At 33.1% G+C, this 22,375-nt stretch overlaps 3 protein-coding genes across 3 annotated transcripts; 2 read left to right on the top strand and 1 right to left on the bottom strand.

Moving 5' to 3' along the window:
* The first annotated feature begins 873 nt into the window (after window positions 1-873).
* LOC142554447 (uncharacterized protein At3g17950-like) lies at window positions 874-1,570 on the top strand. The gene is made up of 2 exons (XM_075665115.1): window positions 874-1,005; window positions 1,073-1,570. Exons 1-2 carry the CDS (start codon window positions 925-927, stop codon window positions 1,541-1,543), a joined length of 552 nt encoding a protein of 183 aa, XP_075521230.1. The 5' UTR covers window positions 874-924; the 3' UTR covers window positions 1,544-1,570.
* A 374-nt stretch (window positions 1,571-1,944) lies between these two features.
* LOC142553204 (surfeit locus protein 1-like) lies at window positions 1,945-6,495 on the bottom strand. Its single transcript, XM_075663295.1, has 6 exons — window positions 6,249-6,495; window positions 5,973-6,073; window positions 5,369-5,607; window positions 4,291-4,462; window positions 3,920-4,203; window positions 1,945-2,423 (listed from the first exon to the last, which is right to left on the bottom strand). Exons 1-6 carry the CDS (start codon window positions 6,376-6,378, stop codon window positions 2,354-2,356), a joined length of 996 nt encoding a protein of 331 aa, XP_075519410.1. The 5' UTR covers window positions 6,379-6,495; the 3' UTR covers window positions 1,945-2,353.
* Window positions 6,496-8,687: 2,192 nt separating this feature from the next.
* On the top strand, window positions 8,688-21,455 carry LOC142553203 (lysine-specific demethylase REF6-like). The gene is made up of 7 exons (XM_075663294.1): window positions 8,688-9,893; window positions 11,382-11,460; window positions 11,549-11,616; window positions 11,745-11,895; window positions 17,637-18,256; window positions 18,654-19,316; window positions 19,529-21,455. The coding sequence occupies exons 1-7, from the start codon at window positions 9,053-9,055 to the stop codon at window positions 21,139-21,141; spliced, it is 4,035 nt and encodes a 1,344-aa protein (XP_075519409.1). The 5' UTR covers window positions 8,688-9,052; the 3' UTR covers window positions 21,142-21,455.
* Window positions 21,456-22,375: the final 920 nt, after the last annotated feature.

The raw sequence follows: 22,375 nt of genomic DNA, 5'->3' as shown, positions 1-22,375 counted from the left end.
ATATATTTTGAAGTCCACATTTTTTTTTTAAAAAAAAAGTTACTTCATAAATCCACACACACTGTTAATCTTCTAACCAAGTATAAAACTTGTTGGACATTGAGTCTCACCAGTGGACATCAAGTGGCAAACCTTACTTAGGTGGAAAGTTTCATTTCTCCTTTAGGTGCGTGGACAGTGGCGGAGCCATATGTGTAAATACTCGGGTAGGCTAATTTTTTTTAAAAAAAAATTATATATAAATTTTGTATAATTTTAGATTAATATGATATTAGTTCGGGTAGATCAATTTAAAATATTAAAAGATTTTAAAGTTTAAAATTCTAGTTCGGGCAGAGCCATATTCCTGACTCCGCCATTGTGTGTGGAGCCTTCTTCAATTTATAAATAATAAGGAAATATCTTATGAATTATAAATTTTAATATAAAAATATGAAAACATAGAGAGCAAAAAATGCTATTTTTATATATATTATCTCAACGAATAATAAATGAATAATATATATTCAAAAAGACAAAATGATTAACCTCACGACCTCAAAATAATAATATATTAAATATGCTTTATGAGATGTGATTAAGCTTCCAAATAGTCACGATTTCAATTCTGCTGGATCAACAATTTCTCGATCGAACTTATTACACAAAACTTATATAATGAGTAAATAAATAATATGTCTATAGTTTTTAAAATAGTTAAACGTTAAATGAAGAATATATGTCGATTATATTTTAATAAATATCCATATTTTGAAAAAGTAAGGACTTAAATGTAATATTATTATTATTTTCCTAAAAAAAGCATAAAATTATTTTGCATGTAGATTGGATGGATTTCACTTGCCAGATGATATAGTTGCATGGTTCCCCCATTTCTACCGACAAACAACCATTTCACAGTCACGCTCAGATCCAGCAAATGATATGGTGTTGGTGTTGGTGTTGGTGGCGCCACCCTCCTCCCCCTCCGCTTCTTCCCTTTCTTCTTCTGATCTCGACACAGAGGTACAAATATTAAATTCCTTTCCAGAAAATTATTTCTTCGAATTAAATATATATATTTTTTTTACAGTCGACAGGATCATTCTTCCACGATGGAAGTACAACACTAGGCACCCTTATGGGCGTGAACCTCCAGGCCATCATCTTCAGGGCCGCATCCCACCGGGAGAATTCCATCTCCGCGGCAACATTGGGCCGGAGGAGCAGGAAACCTGAGAAAGTCCGGGGGGTGGTGGCACGGCAGAGGCGAAGGTGGTGGATGCTTTGTGGGGAAGAAGAGGGTGATGACGTCCGAAGGGCGTCTCTGGGGGAGTATTTGGAAGTGGAGAGGAGGTTTGGAGACGGCAGCGTGGCGGTGGAGCTGGAAGAAGGGATCGTTATAGGACAACCGCATAATGGGCGGGATTTGTTCGCTGATGGGAGGGTATTACCACCGGCGAATGTCGTGGAAGAGTCCTCGCAGGCGGCGGCGTCGGGGAGTTGTAGATTCTCGGCATTGGTGGCGGTGGATCGGTGGTGCAGTTTGTGCAGCGTGTTGTAGGGAAATGATCAGCTGGCTAACCTCTTTTTGCCGGATCCATTTTTCTTTTCTTACTTTGACTTGACATGCCTTGGTCTACTATTTATATATATATAATATTCTTGTTTTTTTTACCAATCTCGGTGAAACTTATTGATTTTAAATATATTTTTATAATTTTAAAAAATAATATTATAATGTTATTATTATTTTAAAAAAAAAATTAATCAAATAACAATTAACACGAAATTATTTTCAATTTAGAAAATTTACTCAATTTAAAAAAAAAAATTTTGTTTAGATTTTTTTTTATGTAAAATACGAAGTGATTTGAAAATTTTTTTAGTAAGATAAAAAAGATAATTATGATATTAAATATTTTGATTTTCTTTAAGATATTTACTCCACAAATACACTCCAGATATTTGTTACATTTCATATAATTATAATTATAAAATGAGAATAAAATGGAAGCCATTTGTACTTGTGGATATTTATCAGGCTTACCTTCTCCACATGTAGGTGGTAGTGTTATAACATTGGCCCCTATTTGCATGATATTTTTATTGACTGCAGATACTTGCAACTGCATATTGTAACAGAAAAACGTAGCTCAAGAATCATCGATCCTCATCATCTTTTATGTCTAGGAACGGGGACTTAGACGCATGTAAAAACAAAGTAGTCGAGGAGAAGGAAAAATTTTGCTTCCCGGGTGGCATGTGCAAGAAGAATGTAAGCCGAAATGTCTCGTCTCGTCTCACCTCAGTTCGATGGATTGGAGGGAAGAATCAACTCGTCATATGTCGAAGCTATTGAAAACAAACAGCACTACGTCCTACTCTTTCTTGGTTTGAGTCTCTTGATAGCCATGAATGTTACTGCAGCAGAAAGTGAGTACCTGGACCAGAGCATATTTACATCAGAAAAACCACTGCTGCAGATTATCACAAGGTTACTAGACTGGGGATTAAAACAACTAAAAAGAAATCAACATACAGCCCAGGGCAAAAAAAAATAGCTTCGAATAAGTCACACAACACATTTCCTAGAATCTATGTAGGACGGATACTTTTTTAAAAATATGAAGTATCAGACATGGACACAGATATCGGCGTGTCGGATACGGCAAAATCTGTGTCGCTGACTTTTTGTAGGTTTGACCATCCGGATACGTCTTGGATACGACTAGGATACTCCATGAACACCACGATGATATGTTTCAGCAAAGAAAAAATTTGTTTTTTTTTTTTGCTTTTTCTTCTTAAAGCACTAATCTGTTGTACAGTGTGTGTGTATATATATATATATATTTTAATAATTGTCGTATCATATCCGTATGTATTTATACATATTTTCAAATTTTGCCGTTTCCGTATCGAACACGATACCCGTATCCGTATCCATGCAACTTAGCCTAGAATCGACTAACACACGTAACAACTTAGATTAAAAGGAAAAACACCAATCACCGAAAAAATGTAATACTGCAGAAGAAAAATAGTAGCAATGAAGTCTTTTCTAGGCAATCTTTGGACGACTTAAATAAAATACGTGAGGGATAAAATTGGACAACTCTTTCCAATTACTTCATCCAAGTAGCATATTTATATCATGGTGAATCTGTGATAACCAGAGGACTAACGGTGCAAAACGCACAAAAGCTCTAGAGCCTAGAGGCAAGGTAAGCAACAAGGTGTGAGCCTTATTGAAATCGGGTGCAATAAGACATAATCTGTAACATACATACAATTTGCACAAAAGGCACGGTTAAAGCAAGCTTGGGATTTAAGACACATGCGTCATTGGCAAAAGGAGTGTGCTTCATAAGACTCGTGCCAAGGCACAAGGACTGAGCCTTACGCACTCTCAACTACTATATTGATGATGTAGGCCTTTATAAGTTTATCTAGAAACCCCATTAATCCTAGCATCCTTTGCTGACTCAAATTCTTGACAACCGATTTGATACCTTAAGGTTGGGTAGAGGAACGGAAGATACATCCGTATATGATGTAACTGAAATTGTCAATGATAAATTATGATAGAAGCCTAATAACTTCAAAAATAAAAACTTGGACAAGCACAAAATTCCAGTCATTTCAATAAAGTTGAAAGTAGTAGAAAAAGAGTTCTCCAACATTAAGTGTAACACTGCTAAAATATGAACGTTGCAAATTGGCACCAATAAATAATGGGAAGACAAAAAGGTTTGCATGTATTGGAAAATTTAGGATTTTTTTTAAATGTAGAAAACTTAGGATTTGAATGAGAAAAATACTAAGATAAAGTCAAATCAAGTTCATTTGATAAAAGAGGTGTCAAGTAAGTATGAAAAAATGCAAATTTGAATGAATGAATGAATGACTAACCAAAAGGCAACAGGATGATACATACCATGTTACTGTATAATTAAGATGATCTTGCGGCATTACTGAACTATGAATAAGCGCATTGGCATCCTTTGGAACAGGGTAGGGGCTGCTTGCTTTGATATTGTCATTGATAGCTTCCACATAGAGTGTTTTCTCAGAAAGTCCACAAGCTTGAGCAATTGCTGGAACATCAACATAAAACCACTGCGAGGTACCAGGATCATTTGGTGGCACAAATATGCTTGGCTTCTCACTACCACGTATAACACCAAGGACTTCTACTATGATGACAGCTGCATCATGCTCCTGTCAGCTTTAATACATTGTGATTTTATTTCATAGTTAAGTCATCCATCAACACTAATCAAAACACAAAGAAACAATTTTTACAACCTCGAGTTTTTTTGGTTTGTTAGACCAAAACTGCCACCAAGAAATTTTTGCACTCTCTTGAGTTGGGGTGGAAGAACTGCTTGACAGTCTATCATCCTCTGGTACACGCAATGCCTTGTCTCTCCAACTACGCGGCACCCACCCTCTATTGACTAACACAGGTGATTGCAGACTGCAAGAAATTAAACAATATTTCAAGAAACTTACCTATATTTGAAGAAACCATGAAAATAATTGACAATGTGTATTGGATACATCAAACAACCACACATAATTTTTTATGAATACAGCAGATATCAAGGATTGCCACTATCATGTTCACAAGAATAGTAAAGCAATCTTTAGTCATAACAGGATAAAACACTTTGAAATAAAAAAATATTTCCCCAGATCATCGAAGTCATGGTAATGTATGGTACTGTTTTTGAATATTCTCATAAAACAATTTGGTAAAATGCTAATGGGATATATGCTTGATTTCAACTTCTAAATGAAACTTTTTTATTGCAGATGTTACGTCATTAAAAAACTTATTCTTTTGGTGATGTCACATCTCGTGTATTAAGCTAATTTACTGGTTTGGGGGTATTTAAGAATCTAAAATATGAAATATTGGGTTAAGAGTATTAGAAAAGAAATATTATGTTACTAAGAGAATGAAAAAGCTTTATACATATACATCCAAGAATTGCTTAAGGTTGCACTTGGATGAAAAGATTTGATTGAAAGGAAGATATTTGATTTGGGGAGGTATTTGAAGAATGAATTTGAAGTCAAGATAAAGTAACAAAGGGGTGGATTTGAAATTCACCTGCGTAAATCTATCTAGCAATCAATGGATTTGGAATCCATTATTTCAGACCCCTTGATCCGAGCGCACCCTAAATGTTTTCCATGTTCACTAAAAATTTTGTTCAGCAAACAAATCATAGTTTGAAGACCAAATACTGCATCACAATGCAAATCAAGTTTGAAAAGTTACATTACTTAACATGACTAAATAGCAAAGCTGGAGAATGGATAACATCAAATAACATTTATTGGCTTGCTTATTTGAATAATTGCTTCAAAATTTTACCTTTCAACATCACCAAGGACTGGAATAAGGGGAGTTATAAGGTAGTATCCATTTTCAGTGACTCCAGAAATGCTCCTTGAACGTGGGCCAATATATATTGACTTCTTGTCATCAAAAACACCTCTACATTGTATTCTCCTAAACTCCAGAGAATCATGGTTGCCAGCGGAAGACAAGATTTGATTGCCTTTAAGTGGTTCAATTCCAAGTCTACTTTGTCGAAACTCTAGCATTTTTATCTGTACATACAAATCAAGAGGGGTGGGAGGGACCGGATTTCAAACATAGCTCAAATGCAAATAAACTGTTGCATTCATCAAAATCAATTACCACAGTGTACCGTTCTATTGCTCAATGATGATCAAATAACTATGCGACAATGTGATCTCGAGTATTAAGCAATAATATTATTCTCACGTTTTGTGTGTATTGACTAAGAGAGTTATCACAGTTTGCTACCACTCTCAAATACTTCCAAATTCTCCAATATTTTAAAACAGTAGAAAATATACTCATTCAAGTGAAAAGAATCCAATACTACTATGGAACAGATATCCGCGGATAAGATAACACGACCAGCAATGGATAAGAAACAAAAGCTAACCTTTTCTTGTCTTCTGAAGATCTGCCAAGCGCCGAGGCCAAAAGTAACGGCACCCGGTATAAAAAGAAGTAGCTTCGACCATATTGACCTCGCCTTTTTCTCTGCAAAATCATAAATTAATGAATACCGCTCCAGAATAGGAGATCATATCCCGTCCCATAATTAAAAAAAAAACCCATTTTCTCACGATATCAACTACTCCTGGAAAAACCCATCGGCCCCAGACACAAACACAGGGGAATGACTGAATTTTTAGGTTGAATAACATGATCCAACCTTGTTCTACATTAGGTGCAGAGATGGCAGGTGCAGAAGTTGAATACAGAGATAATTGCGGTGCCCACTTAAGATTGACTGCGGGACCAACTCGCCGCCGGAGATTCCTTGCTATGAAAGGTGATGCCATAGCGGAGATGGTGAGGATGACATCCGAACGTGGTCGAACTTGAGGAACCCTGGATCAGTGCAGCTGGTGGAGGTTTGGCGTCTAACCGGACACAGGGTTTATGATTTTTTAAAATGGAAAAATAAGATTAAATCAAATAATATTTATAATTGATTATTTTTTCATTTTCATATCCCCAATAAAGTCAAATGTATCTTCATTCAAATAAAAAGATAAATCGAAAAATGTGTACCAGTAAACAGAAACCCGAAATACAAATACCATCTTAAGGGCATACATCACAATAATTTTCAGTGAAGAACATGTTTAACACGGGATGTCAAAAAGTATCAATCTATGTCACCCCAAACCTTATTAATTCGTTTATATTATTAAACGGAATTTTTCTTTTTTAGCTAACATAAATATGTTTTATGTATTTTATACAATTTTATTGTTTATAGGAACAATACCGAATCCGAAAGATGCTCCAAAATCGTTTCGATTGCTTGTTCGAGAACTACAATCTTTAGCTCTGAAACTGAATCATTTCCTTGTATCTCTTAATAGGAATGTATTTTCGATACAAGCTTTTAACCATTATACACATTATTTATGTGTAAGAGATTTGATATATAATATATACTAAATACTGAGCAGACACATTTTGTATAATACAATACATGAATGTTATATATTATATCTATTTTTCTTCTCGAATTTTGATTTTTTTAAGGCACTTATAAAATTAAATATAATATGAGATTTCGTAAAATAATTTTTCTAAAATTTAAGCAAGATCTATTATACTGATAAAATTATTAACAAATAATGACGATTAAATAAATACATTTATTTTTCTTTGTTTGAAAGATTAATTCAAATCCAAAAATATGATTGTATATATCAGAGACTAAGCTTTGAATTAAAAGATACTTAACTAACCGTTAGTTATGTTTTGAATTCTCTCATTTAATTATTTTTATAAATGTAATAAAAATTATTTCATTTATTAATAAATCAAACAACGGTATCAACTTAGTATACAAAGCATTCTGAAAGCTATTCCAAAACTTGAAAGCAAATCTACGATCTCAATCAAATACAATAGACATTGGAACTCCATACAATCAAACAACATTATCAACATATAATCATGTTATTTTATAATGATATGTGATTACAAAGAATAAAATGTGCTGATTTGGACAATCTATCGACTATCACTCGGATAGCGTCACAACCTTTGTTTGACTTGGGCAAATCAGTCACGAAATCTATTGATATATGTTCCGAGTTCTGTTATGATATTTCTAAACTTTATAACATCTAAATTTTAATTTATTGCTTTTAACATTCTGCCATGTTATGTTGATGTATATGAATTTAGACTACACTATTTCATGAAAAATGTATATGTGTGTACGCCAGTTAGTCAATTTATTTCATCTGGACAAATTGTGTTATATTGTGTATTGCATTTCGAAGATAACATTATGATACTGAATTTGAATGTATTGCCGATACATGCTGTTGATCGTATCATTGGTATGAATACACAATCAAATTACTGAGCCAATGTAGATTGTTTTCACGGCATAGTACGATTTACGCCATATTATAGTGGCAAGTGAAATTTTTATCGTCGAGGATCACAAGCTAAGATACTTTTAGTCTCGACAATGGAAATGTTTAGGTTATTATTTTAGAAAATGAGGAATATATGATTTTATGCCGTCGGATACTACTAAAAAAGAATCGAAATTGTCTGATATCCCACAAGCGAAAAAATTCCTGACGTCTTTGAGTAGATACCAAGGTTTACACCACACAGATAAATCGATTTCAACATCGAGTTGATGTCGAATACTTACGTCGATCTCTAGCTATATTTTGAATATTTTCTTTTAATTATTACTATGAACGTAATAAAAAAATTATTAATTTATTAATGAATCAAACATCATAATTTCTAAAAATAAAAATATATAATGCCGAAACTGAAATTCATAATAAAGTAAAAAAAGTTTTTAAAAATATTATTTCCAAAGTCAATCAAATAAAAAGACATCAGTCCATATATCACCGAGTTGTTTAGTTTAAAATAAAGTTTCGAATTCGAGTTTCAATTATGATAAGTATTTCACTCAACTTAGAATCATAGAGTTGTTGTTGTTGTTTTTTTTTTTTTTTAAATTTAAAAATAACTATTTTTGGAAAACGAATTTTGTTAAAAAAATATAATTTTTATGTTGTATTTCTTTAATACAATGGCAAAAGAGTAGTTTATCCCAGCTCACAGTCATTTGCCCAAGCTTAATTAAACCAAAGCACCACACTCAAACCACTCTCGTCGCATTAACTCACTCTCATCAACCTTTTCACCTCTCCTCTGTTCGTTTCTTCTTACCAAGAAACAGAGGAGACACAACAAGACCCAAAAAAAAATTATATATTCCCCCACTAAACCCAATAATATAGTAGAAAATTGATAGAATAGAGCGAAAGGGAATCTCTGAATCCATTCTTTGACTAATTTCAGGATTACATACTTCACAATGCTTCCCCTGTAAACCCCCCAGATCTCACATTTGGTTAAATGCATATTTAGATTTTGCTGTACAGTTGCTTGTGCTAGCTTATTGGTTTGTGGATATGATTTCGGTGGTTTAGTGGTGGTTTGTTTTTCTCATTAATGGCGGCTGAAGTGAATTGTGGTGCCAGTTTTGAGGTTCCTCCATGGTTAAAATCTATGCCAGTGGCGCCAGAGTACCACCCCACTTTAGCTGAGTTTCAAGATCCAATTGGGTACATTTTCAAGATTGAAAAAGAGGCCGCTAAATATGGTATTTGCAAAATTGTCCCCCCTGTGCCTGCAGGTTCCAGGAAAACTGTTATTGCTAATTTTAACAGGTCTCTTCTAGCCCGGGCTAAAGAGTTGAATCCGGGCGCAACTTTTACGACACGGCAACAGCAAATCGGGTTCTGCCCCAGGAAGCACCGCCCCGTGAAGAAATCGGTGTGGTTGAGTGGTGAAAAGTATACCCTGTCAGAGTTTGAGACAAAGGCCAAGAGTTTTGAAAAGAGTTACTTGAAAAAGTATGGAAAAAAGGAGTTACATGCATTGGAAATGGAGACCCTTTTTTGGAATGCCACTGTAGATAAGCCCTTCTATGTGGAGTACGCAAATGACATGCCAGGATCGGCATTTGTGACAAGGAGGAGTAATGGCAAAAAGAGTGAAGGTGTAGTGACTGTGGGAGAGACCGATTGGAACATGAGGGGAGTGTCCAGGGTGAGTGTATCTTTGTTGAGGTTCATGAAGGAGGAGATTCCCGGAGTGACTTCACCTATGGTTTATATCGCAATGATGTTTAGCTGGTTTGCGTGGCATGTGGAGGATCATGATTTTCATAGCTTGAATTATTTACATATGGGTGCTGGAAAGACATGGTATGGTGTGCCACACGAGGCAGCTTTCGCATTTGAGGACGTGATCAGTGAACATGGATATGCTGGAGAAATCAATCCACTTGGTAAGTTTGTAATCGACTCATCAAAGTTGAGATTAACGTGAATATTAGATTTTGTGAAGAAAAATCGTGTCCCATTAAAAATGGGATGCTCTGTTTTACATTGTTGCAAGCTCATGGAGGATTTCCAATTTTCAAATTGCCCATTTTAGAATCATACGTGATTATTGAATTGACTAGTGAAGCCTTTCTCGAGCTGAATTTCATTCAAATGTCTGAACTGTATCTCCATATCTATTTTAGTGCTGGTACCTGCTGCGTTTTCCCCTAATGTTGGGCTTATACACGAGCTACTACTTATTTTATTGTATATTGATATAACATTGACATTGATAGGATGTGTGGGAACTAGCGTCGATTTTTGCAACTGCTTGAAACAAAATATGGATCCCCTGATGATATTGATCACTACAGAATAGCCTGTTGACCATTTTGAGGATCACCCTATTGCTATGAAGTAGTAGCGGCCTCCTTCCACTGCTGCTATTTTGCCACAATAGCTGCAATCTTGCATCCTTCTAACCATCCCCTGATACTGAATGCCGCAACTCCTATCTACAAACAGTCCCCCAGCCCCCCCAACAACCTAAGATTTATAGATTTTCTTACTAATGATTTATTAGTTCTGAAGCTGTGTTGGAAAATATGTTAAATATTAGTTATAGCTGAAAATAGAAAGCAGTGTTCTTTATCGGCCTTTACTTCGGAAACAATTCCCCTTTGTTGACTGGCAATAAATAACTTCAATATCATAAGTTTCTGTTCTTTTGGCAACATTATTCATTTTTAACAAATTATCGTGAAAGAGGACAACTGATTGACAACTTAGTCAATCTATTGATCAAAGTGATGCTTACACGAATTGTGAATTTGGTACTGGAATAAGCTGTCTATGGCTTCCAGCATCTCTGATAACTATAATTGATCCTCTTGTGAGTTCTGGACTCATCAGATTGAAGGACACATCAAGGAGATTTAATATTGGTAACCAAAATGAAAGATATAAATAAAAATACAGAAATCGATGTTTACTGTTTGTGCCTGTTGGTGCTGTTTACTGTTTGAAAACTTGATGTGTCAACCCTGTATCTAAATGGCCAAACCGTGTTGCACACTAGGCAGTTTTTGCGTGTTATGATTTGAAGCATGGATTCCGGAAACAGTTATTCTTCAAGGAATATTTTGGAATGCTGATTTTTGTTTATTTAGGTTATAGATTACCACTCTTGAGTTGGAATCTATTAGCTAATTCATGTTACCCCTTCATAGTCCACACCATCCACAAAGAAAGAAGATCCAAATTTAGGGGTTATTCATGTTGTGAAGAATAACAGATGCTTCTTTCAGCTGCTCACACACACACACACACACACACACACACACACACACACACACACACTCTCTCTCTTCTCATTGCTTAGATGCCCCTGAATTTTTATATTTATATACTCAAGTCTCAATGTATATTTATCAATTTATCTTTTCATCCAGTGACATTTGCTACACTCGGTGAGAAGACAACAGTCATGTCTCCTGAAGTGCTTCTTAATGCTGGTGTTCCATGCTGCAGGTGACACTTTGCCGCATTATCATGTTCCTATTTACTTCTGTTCTTCATCTGAACATGTATTTCCTACTAATCTGCTATCTTGAGTTAGGTTGGTGCAAAATGCTGGAGAATTTGTCGTGACTTTTCCAAGAGCCTATCACTCAGGGTTCAGTCATGGTAAGGCACTTCTAATTGTGGAATTCTTTTCCATTTAGATATGTCAGAGTTAAACTGTTGAGAGAAATTGCAAAAGATATATATTCTAAGATAAAATTATTCATTTTTACACAATATTATCATTTTAGGATTTAATTGTGGAGAGGCAGCTAATATTGCTACTCCTGAATGGTTGAGGGTTGCGAAAGATGCTGCAATTCGCAGGGCATCTATTAATTGTCCTCCAATGGTGTCTCACTTCCAGTTACTGTATGATCTGGCACTTTCGTTATGTTCAAGGTTTGTTTCCTATCACGCTCTTTTGATTCATATCAGAAAGATAGCCAAGCACAATTTTCCTGAAATAACGTTATGTTAAAACCTGATTCATCTTAAGCGATGAGTGTTTAGCTAATTTCATGGATTGCAACTCTAAATTTGAACCTCATAAACCCGTGTATTTGCTCATCAGTAAATTTGGAATCTAGGATGAAACTGGAGCACTTATAATCGTAACCCTTACTGCTACACTCATTATTAAGGCGGGAATTTGGGGTTTTTTGAACGTTATATTCTGCGAAGTAAACTCTCTCACCCCAAATTATGGTTATTAAAAGATTTCAAGAGGTGCACCTTTCAACAAAGTATGTGCCTCGGATTTAAAGCATGGGCCTTGGTGCTCCTTAAAGGCTGAAAGCCTTTTATGCATGCCTTAAATGAAATGATGATGCATTTTGAGTGAAATGCAAGGTATTGATTTTTCATTTATGCTTATATGCAAACGAATATTTATATTATATCATTTAATACTTAATGAAGTGTTTTTCAGTTTCTTATGTATGGTGTGTTATCCCTTATTATGCCTGGCCCAATGCCTTGGGCCTAAGTTTTATGACATCCATGCTCCTTACTGTGCCTTGCACTTCTAATGTCATGCTTCTGGGTGATATTGTATTAATAGGATCCACACTCCGTCATTACAGCTCTCTAAACTTTGCAACTCTTGTAGCTATTTAAATTTTAATTTTGCATATTGAACACCTTTGTGGTTTACAATCCTCTGTATTAATCCTTTTTCTCTTACAAATCAATATTTATGTTTTCCGCAAAACCAAAATTATATATTTCAAGTCTTCGGATTGCATTTGAAAATCCTCATTTTCATTGTTAAAGAGATTTATGTAATGTTCAAGAGGTTGAATTAACCATGAAGATCAGATTTTAAAAAGCAGTCTAAAAGATTTATCTCTATTCTCTCTTGTATTAGACGGAGACTGCTTCATTTAATTTGGGATTTTTACGTTGAAAGAGCTAGATGGACTTTCTTCTAGTTGTGCTTACTTCAGGTTTGGATTAAATCAGATTGGCATCATTTTTTCGCTTGGGTGCTCTACATTTTTCCAATTCAGTGCTATCCTATTATTATGGTGCTAGCGTACAACTCTATTTCAATGTTCTCCTCTGTGGCGATTCCAATTATTATGCACATCCTCTTGCTTGCTCCCCAACCAAGAAGAAAAGTAAATATATAAAAGAACTGAAACAAACAGCATTCTGACATTAATTGGTCTTCATGTTTGAGTTGCTCGGTGTCTTCTTATCATTGTATGATCTATGGCTTGTCCTTCTGTCGGATACTTCATCCAGTATTGTCCTTGTAAAAATTTAGGGTCACTATTCTTACAACAAGCAATTAGTATCGTCCTTGTAAAAATTTAGGGTCACTAGTCTTACAATAAGCAATTACCGTTACGTTGTTATAAAGACATTTATTAAAACTAGTATGAAGCACGTGCGATGCACGTAAATACAAATTATATGATAAAAATAAAAAATTTGATTTTCTAAAAAAATAATTTGAATCATTTTGTTATAAATTTAGTTTAATCTCTTTGTTATATTGGGCGAATAAATTAATTAAGAACTTATGTAATTTACTTTCGAATTTTTTGTCAAATTAAAATTCAAGTTGATAATTTTATGTTATCTAATAAATTATAATTAGCACAATATATAGAATCAAATTAAATGAAACAAATTTTTAAAAAATATATATCCAAACATCAAGTATAAGGCATAATAAACTAAAAACCAATCAACTTATGGACTTTAAAAAATGTGAAGGGTAATAACCATAAAACATGTTTAATTAGTATTAATTATTAATTAATAGACTAAATGTGAATTTACTTCATAGGTTACTTGATTGATAATTGAAATAAGTAAAAAATGTGAAGGGTAATGACGTTCATTCACAATTGGAAAACATTTGAAGTATCCACACTTTTATAGGTACTAGGTAAAGACACGTGCGACGCACGTGAAAATACATTTCTATTATCAATAATTGTTGTTAAAGAAATGAGATCAGAAGAGATTAATTTAAAAAAATTATATATTAATGATTTCATGCTATATTAGTCGATAGAAAATGAGTAATGCTACATGTCCAACCAAATTTGTACAATAATTCTTACAATTCAAAAAAATCAATATAGAAATTTCATTTATCAAAACCTCATGATAAATTAAATATAAAATCTCATTAGATAATAACAAAATCTCACGATATAATTGTTGTAAATATCGCAGTACGATATATTAGTTGTACCTTTAGCATTATCCGTAGGAAATTCAATGTAATATAATTTGTACTACACGTATTATTGTTTAAAAATTTTATGTGTTATAAATCTAAGGTTATTCTTGAATGGAAGGATTTCAAATCCATGGATTTCAATACATTCAAATGTATTTTTGTTATTTAGAAAAATAACATCATAAACTTCAAATCCACTCATTTCATGTTTATATAGTATTATTTCATGTTAGTTATGATATTTTTCAAGTCCACCCAAAAATAATGTTATTTGAAATTTATTCTACTTTATATAAATTATAATATGTAAATAAGTAATGTGTAGATTCAAAATTTGATATATTGTTTCATTGTTAACAAATAATTCTAATCCATAAATTTGAAATCAATTTATCCAAGCGCAATCTAAATAAATTAATAATTGTTGAAAAACATATTAGCAATAAATATTATAATTTTGTATAAATTAGACATTGGAGAAAATATAATATAAAATTGATATCACAATATTTATTAAAATTAAATTTGAGAGAAGAAAAAAGTATAATACATAACGTTGATCACTTATTTTACCACATGTTATTGATTTATGAAAAATAAAAATATAATATAGATAATATATTCTAAACCTTAAATTAAATTATTGCGTCAAATATTTTCTTCTTTTATATTTTCAATTTATATTGCTTTCACTATTTTTTTTGTCATCATTTTTTTCTTCTCTGTGAAAAAACAATATTCTCGCCATCTTTATTAGCAAATCTTATGAGAAAAAATGTATATTCTTCTCTATATGATGCCTTTACAAATCTCCACACAATTAAGTGTTTTGTAGAAAAAAAAAGTTTGTTTCATCAAGCAAATAAAACCAAAGAATTTTGTTATTTCAGTATTCTACAAATTATATTTATTTTTTGTAAATATTTTAACTTAATCTACAAGCAAATAAAATCAATGAATTTTGGTTATTCTATCTTCTAGACAACTGACAAAATATGATTTAATTAACATTTTATTATATTTATCAAAAAGTGTTCAACTCTTAATGATATAACATATTTATGCAATATGTTATTTAAATACAAAAATACAAAATTACGATAACATATTTTTTTTATATTTCATACTATATTATTGGAAGTATTAAATTTGAATATATTCATTTTTTTCTGAGAAACTTCTTGCATATATAACTCATTCAAAAGATTATAGATTTACAAAATAAAACAATTCATATTCAATTTAATATTTTGTGAAAAATATATGTTCACTTCATCTATAAGCAAATAAAAACAAATAAATTTGACCTTTCTTATTATCAATCTTAACTCATAAGGAGAAATATTGAGCAATAATGAATAATTTTTGTAAAGATTTATTCATAAAAATTTTAAAAATTTACCTTCAAAGATATGTCATTTCAGATTATATAAATCTATAATTGATTTACTTATATCCATCCTTTATAAAAATACATCTTCGTCAATTGCAAGATCATCAAATAAGTAATTGTTATAGAATCTGATCTTTACAAAGACGAAAAATAGTTAAAGTTAGTAAAACTGTCTGTATTCAATCAAATATTGTTAAATTTTAATAATAAAGTAAGGCTTTGAAAAATATTAGTTGGATTTTTTTATAAAGAAAAATAGGTAGAATAAATACTCACGAAATATTTATAAGGTCATCTTTCTTCTATATCTAATAATGCTTTGTATCATTTTTGTAAAATGTAATTAACCGTCAAACCTTCTTCATAACACCAACCCACATGATTTAATTATTTGGCTTCATTATTTTAATTCGTCGTTTTAAATTAATTATTCTCAATTAATTCAAAATAGAGGATATTTAATATCATGTCCTTACACAAATTATGCTTTTTGTGGAAAAAGTTCACTATATTTACAATAAAATAAAACAAAAGAATTTTTGTATTTCAATATTGTACAAACTAATTTTTTTGGGAAAAAATTATTTTCGCTTCATCTATAAATAAATAAAACCCATGATTTTTTGTATTTCAATATTCTCAAATTAATATTTTGCGGAAAAAAATATGTTCAATTCATCTACAAGAAAATAAAAACCAAAGAATTTTGGAGTTTCAATCTTCTTGGCAACTTGATCCTTGCCTAGCATACGTAGATTGATAATCTTGACATCATAATAATTGATTTTACAAAAACTTCCTCACCAAACTAAAGATAAACTTCTTGCATATATATATAAAATCATTCAAAAGATTATAAATCTACAAAATAAAATAAATCACATTCAAACAAATATTTTTGTGAAAAACATTTGTTTACTTCATCTACAAGTAAATAAAAACCAAATAACTTAGCTTTGACTTTGTCTATGGAGAAGTAGTGAGTATTGCTAATGAATAAATTTTATAAAAATTTATTTATCATAATTTTAAAAATTTACATTCAAAAATATATCTTTTAATGTTACAAAAACTATAACTGATTTGTCAATATATATCTCTTATAAAAATAATCATTCGTTAATTGCAAGAATCTCTCATAAAATAATTGTTATAATTTCTAGCCTTTAAAAAGAGGAAAATAGAGTTAAAATTAATACAAATATATTATTCAATCTTATATCGTTAAATTTTCATAATAAACCAAGGCTTTGAACAATATTAGTTGACTTTCTTTTTGATAAAGAAATATAGATAAAATAAATATCAATAAAATATTTATTAGGATTATCTATATTTATATCTGATAGTTCTTGTATCATTTTGTAAATGTAATTAAATATCGAACCTTCTTCATGACACCAACCTTGTTAAAACAAAATTAGTTTAATTATTTGGCTTCATTAATTTAATTCTTCATTTTAAAATAATTAATCTTAATGAACGTAAAATAAAAGATATTTAACATCATATCATTATACAAATTAAGTTTTTGTGGAAAAAATATTTTCACTTTATTTACAAGAAAATAAAACAAAAGAATTTTGTTATTTTAATCTTCTATAAATTAACTTTTTTGTGAAAAAATCTACAAATTAAGTTTTTTGTGAAAAAAATCTTTTTAACTTCATGGTATTTCAATCTTTTCAAATTAATATTTTTTGTGAAAAAAATTTGTTCAATTCATCTACAAGAAAATAAAAATCAAAGAATTTTAAAGTTTCAGTTTTTTTTGGCAACTTGATCATTATCTAATATAAATGTAGTTTGACAATTTTGTCCTTATCATAATAACTGATTTGACAAAAACATCCTCACTAAATTTTTCCTGTATAACTGATTTGACAAAAACATCCTCACTAAATTTTTCCTGTATGTACAAACTAAGGACAAAGTTGACAATACACAATAGAAAAACTTTGACCTTGATTCACACTTTTATAATATGTATAGATATAGATATGGCATGTGAATTATGTTTCTTCAGCATTTGTATTTATTTTGCTGCAGCGTACCGAAGAATATCGCCAATAAACCACGGAGTTCTCGATTAAAGGAGAAAAACAAGGATGAAGGAGAGATGTTGATCAAAGAGCTATTTTGCCAGGATATGATGCATAATAACAGTCTGCTTCACTCTCTTGGGAAAGGATCATCTATCGTCCTTCTTCCTAAAAATTCTCTGAATCTCTCAGTGTGCCCAAATTCTCAAGATGGATTCCATTTTACGGCAAAGTTTAGGTTTCCAGGATTATGCAGAGCTAATGTTGAATCGAAGACTTCAAGCTGCAATGTTCATTATGATTTTACTCTACACGGGGCGCACGTTAAAGAGAGGCTATGTGATCTAAAGGAAACCCCTTTTTCTTTAGGTAATAGTAATGACATACATTCTATGGGGCATACTGATCCCAATGTAAAGAAGGCTTCTCAATATCAGCAGGGATTGTTTACATGTGTCACTTGTGGAATTCTGTGTTTCACATGTGTTGCCATAGTTCAACCCACAAAGGCCACTGCTCAGTACCTGAAGTCAGCTGATTGTAGCATATTTAATGACGGGGGTATAGCTGGTATCGACCACAGTCCCATAAGTGATGGTACAAATCCTAAAACGAATTCTTGTTCAGGTAATATAACAGGTTAAATTACTATAAACATAACTTATTTTGTGTTTGGGTCAGTTTTTCTTTTGTATTTTCAGTAACAATAATGGTTCAAGTTGGATGCCTTGTCTCAATTTTTTCGCTTGGCATTTACCTTACCATTACTCTAACCAAAACATTGTCATGTGTGTTTCTATTTATATGGATATGCAAGTAAGGTTCTATTTTGTGTAAACAATATTATAATTTGGTGGAAAAACAAACCATAATGCATATTGTGTTCCTTGTACGTCATGAATTTGTTGTGTTTACGTTTGTAAAATGGTGCCTATATTGTTGATGATTCCAAACCAAATAATGGTGGGTGGCTTTTGGCGACTATCTGTGGCCTATGATGTCAGCTTCTCATGTTGTTCTGTAGGGATGGTGCAGAAATATGGACTTGTTGATATCCCACCATGTACAGGTAATCGAGTTCGAGCTTTGGATGATGAAAGTTTAGAAATGGATTCTAATGATGAAGCAAGTAAAGGCCCTTCGTCTCTTGGCCTATTAGCTTTGGCATATGGTAATTCCTCTGATTCCGAGGAGAATGAGGATGAAGAAGATTTTCTTGTCAAAGCCAGGGGAACTGGTGGAAGCAGCTACTTGGACAATGGACATGCTTGTGAGACTACCAATTCAAATATTAATGGCGGAAAAGAAGTTTATTCGCACAATTCTGATTCCTACACAAATTTTGGCCTATCTAGAGAAACATGCAGTGGAACAAATCACCGAAGTTCTGACTCGGATAAGATTCAAACCGATAACTGTGCAGTGATTGACTCAAACTCTTTAATTGTTGATGGGTTAAGACATCAAAGAATACTTAACACGCTAAATAGTAAACCTGTCGCCTATGAGAGCAAAGCAACAATGAGCACTGGTTCTGTATCAGTGGAAAATACATCTTTATCCTTTTACCCTAGATCTGATGAGGACTCTTCTCGATTCCACGTATTCTGCCTTCAGCATGCCATGGAAGTGGAAAAGCAGCTTAATTTGATTGGTGGTGCGCATGTTTTCCTTGTCTGTCATCCTGGTGAGATTCTTTTGCATTCAAAACTTTGAAGTACTCTGGACCTAACAAATCTGCCTGTTCCTAAACTTGGCACTCCTATGTTTAGTAACCATCAACATTTGAAGATATCCATAATGGATAATGCGAAGCATGAGCTGAATATATATTTTTGAAACTAAATTATTAGCTTCCAGCTAGATTTTTTTTCATGAGCATCTTTGTTGTTGTCGCAGACTATCCCAGTTTAGAATCTCAAGCGAAAATAGTTGCAGAAGAACTGGAAAACGGCTACCTCTGGAATGAAATTGCATTCAGGGAGGCCAATGAGGAGGACGAAGAAAGGATACAGTTAGCTTTAGAAAGTGAAAACTCCATACACGGAAATGGAGACTGGGCGGTGAAAATGGGCATCAACCTTTTCTACAGTGCGAATCTTAGTCGCTCCCCTCTCTACTGTAAACAGATGCCATACAACTCTGTTCTCTATAGTGCTTTTGGACGCAGATGCCCAGTTAATGTTTCATCAGCAAAGAGCGAGTTTGAAGGAAAGGGATCAGGCAGGCAGAAAAAGATAGTTGTTGCCGGAAAATGGTGCGGCAAAGTGTGGATGTCTAGCCAGGCTCATCCGCTGTTAGTTGACCAGAATTTAGAAGAACTGGAGCTGGAAAAGGGGATTGCTGCCCTGGTAGATTGGCCTGATCTGAGATCCGAGAAGCCATCGGAATGCTACCAAGCTGCTGAAACAACTTCTAAAACCAGCAAAAGCAGAAGAAAGAGGAAAAGCACGGTGGAAAATAGCTCACATGTGACAGCCATATCTCTTGAGGCGGGAAATGTTGATGAACCACCTCAAGATCACGCACTCAGTAAAAGCCGTAAGCAAGTTAAAAGTAAGTGTCAGACCAAACGATTGAAGAAAGAGATTACTGAGGCTGAAAATTTGAATGAATCTGCTGAAGAATTTCCACTCAGTAACGGTTGGACTCAAGTTAGGAGCAAGAGTAGAACCAAGCGAGTGGAGAAAAAGCGGTCTGAGGATGAAAAGTTTGATGAATCTTTTGAAAATCTTCCAATTGGTAACTTTTGTAAGCAAATTAAGAGCAAGCGTGGAACCAAAAGATTGAAGGAAGAGACTAATGACTCCAAAAATTTGGATGAACCGGCCGAAGAATTCCCAACAAGCATCTCTTGCAAGCTAACTAAGAGTAATTTTGGAACGAGGCCAATGAAGGAGACTCGTGAGCATAAGAAAAATCATGAGAACATCGAGAAGTGGTCCAAATTACTCATTGATGAGTTCGATGGTGGGCCCAGCACACGACTAAGGAAAAGAGGTGCAAATGCTCGTAAAGATATAGATTCCAGATCGAGTAAACCAAAAACAATAGTAAAGAAACTGCAAACAGATACAAATACAAAGAAACGGCCAACCATGAAAGCTTCTGCCACTTCTACTAACAAGGTAGCAAAAGCCAGAGATGAGGAAAACGAACATCTATGTGACATAGAGGGGTGCACCATGAGTTTTGGATCGAAACACGAGCTGACCATGCACAAAAGAAACATCTGCCCGGTGAAGGGATGTGGGAAAAAGTTCTTTTCGCACAAGTATTTGGTGCAGCACCGACGTGTTCATCTTGATGACCGTCCTCTGAAATGTCCCTGGAAAGGCTGCAAGATGTCATTTAAGTGGGCATGGGCGAGGACCGAACATATTAGAGTTCACACGGGGGCTCGGCCCTATGTTTGCACCGAGTCAGGGTGTGGCCAGACATTTCGGTTCGTGTCGGACTTCAGTCGCCACAAACGGAAGACAGGCCATAATCCAAAGAAGGCTAGAAGATGATCTTACACATGAATTTTTCTTAACGTGGCTGATTGGCATTTTAAACTGACTCAAATTGATGTGTAGGTCTAGTTCAGTTAGCTTAATGTCGGAACTTTTCATCAGTTCAGATGGTTATGGTTTGTTCATTGTTCTTATTGGACAGAAAATTAACTCCAGCAATTGGTTAAATGTGAAAGAGAATTGGGTGAAAAAAAGCAGAAAATTGACTTGCCAAATTTGTTTGTGGGATACAGCATTGCTATTGTAATGTACTTTTGCTTTCTTGTATTTGGACACAAATCTTATTAATGCTTTCAATATTAGAAGGTTCATTGTCTAAGTTCTCGTTGGACAATCTTTGGAATTATTGAAAACATCAGTCAGATTCGTGGAGGGATCCGAAGGTCATATTAAACACCACAAGTACTGCTTTGCAATATAGCATTATTTTACATTTAAAATTTATTTTCTTTTTCTGACTTTAACAAAGCAGCACCTTTTTCGGCCCATGTTTTAAATCTTAATGGCCTTGTCATTTGGAACTCATGCTTTATTAGTGCACTATCTTCTAATGTCCTTCAATATTTCCCACTAGTCAATCATATTGAAAAATATATACCATAATCAATTTTTTAAGTGGTGATCTCATATCAATTTTATTAAGAATAAGTGTTCATAGATAGGATATTAACCAATCGAGAAGGAAAATCTTTGGTTACCCAACAAAATGGTGTAGGGAAGAAATAACAAATTCTGTTAAGGAATGAACAACAAAATTAGCTAATCGTCTAGTGTGATTTAAGCTCATTTCCCACGACTTCATGATCTTATTTTTTTTTATCTCCTGAACGCATGAACATATATATCCATAATCATTAGATGATCTGTTACCCTTTTCTTGAGAGCCAAAAGTTTTGCATAAACCATCGACGATCGTTGCTAAATTCTTTGTATATACCATCATCAAGTTCTATCAAACCCTTTTATTCTCGTTTTGTTCAATTTCATACTATTTCCTTATGTTATCATTTTAGATTTGGAATTGTTTCAACATTCAATTGCTTGTTAAAACCATACATTCGATCTCAAGTTTACTAGTTATTTTAATATAGAATGTAAGTGATATTTACTTAACTGAAAAACATCACACGCTCGAAACCAAAACCATTAGGATTTTGAGATCTCACCAGTTTATGTTGTATTTGAATAAGTTAATTGTCTAAAAACGAAAAACAATGAAAGGATGATACTT

Source organism: Primulina tabacum, chromosome 8, assembly GCF_025594145.1.
Source record: "Primulina tabacum isolate GXHZ01 chromosome 8, ASM2559414v2, whole genome shotgun sequence".
Lineage (NCBI taxonomy): Eukaryota > Viridiplantae > Streptophyta > Magnoliopsida > Lamiales > Gesneriaceae > Primulina > Primulina tabacum.
The sequence above is the reverse complement of the archived record's forward strand: the minus strand, read 5'-3'. Positions and strand labels throughout refer to the sequence as shown.

Bases quoted from the DNA above. Each gene is read 5' to 3' on its own strand.
- LOC142554447 (XM_075665115.1), top strand. From the start codon at position 925: ATGGTGTTGGTGTTGGTGTTGGTGGCGCCACCCTCCTCCCCCTCCGCT. The intron at 1,006-1,072 runs GTACAAATATTA...TTTTTTTTACAG, and splicing joins CTTCTGATCTCGACACAGAG to TCGACAGGATCATTCTTCCA.
- LOC142553204 (XM_075663295.1), bottom strand. From the start codon at position 6,378: ATGGCATCACCTTTCATAGCAAGGAATCTCCGGCGGCGAGTTGGTCCC. The intron at 6,074-6,248 runs GTTGGATCATGT...ATGATTTTGCAG, and splicing joins TGCACCTAATGTAGAACAAG to AGAAAAAGGCGAGGTCAATA. The intron at 4,204-4,290 runs GTTGTAAAAATT...TAAAGCTGACAG, and splicing joins ACAAACCAAAAAAACTCGAG to GAGCATGATGCAGCTGTCAT.
- LOC142553203 (XM_075663294.1), top strand. From the start codon at position 9,053: ATGGCGGCTGAAGTGAATTGTGGTGCCAGTTTTGAGGTTCCTCCATGG. The intron at 9,894-11,381 runs GTAAGTTTGTAA...CTTTTCATCCAG, and splicing joins TGGAGAAATCAATCCACTTG to TGACATTTGCTACACTCGGT. The intron at 11,617-11,744 runs GTAAGGCACTTC...TTATCATTTTAG, and splicing joins TCACTCAGGGTTCAGTCATG to GATTTAATTGTGGAGAGGCA.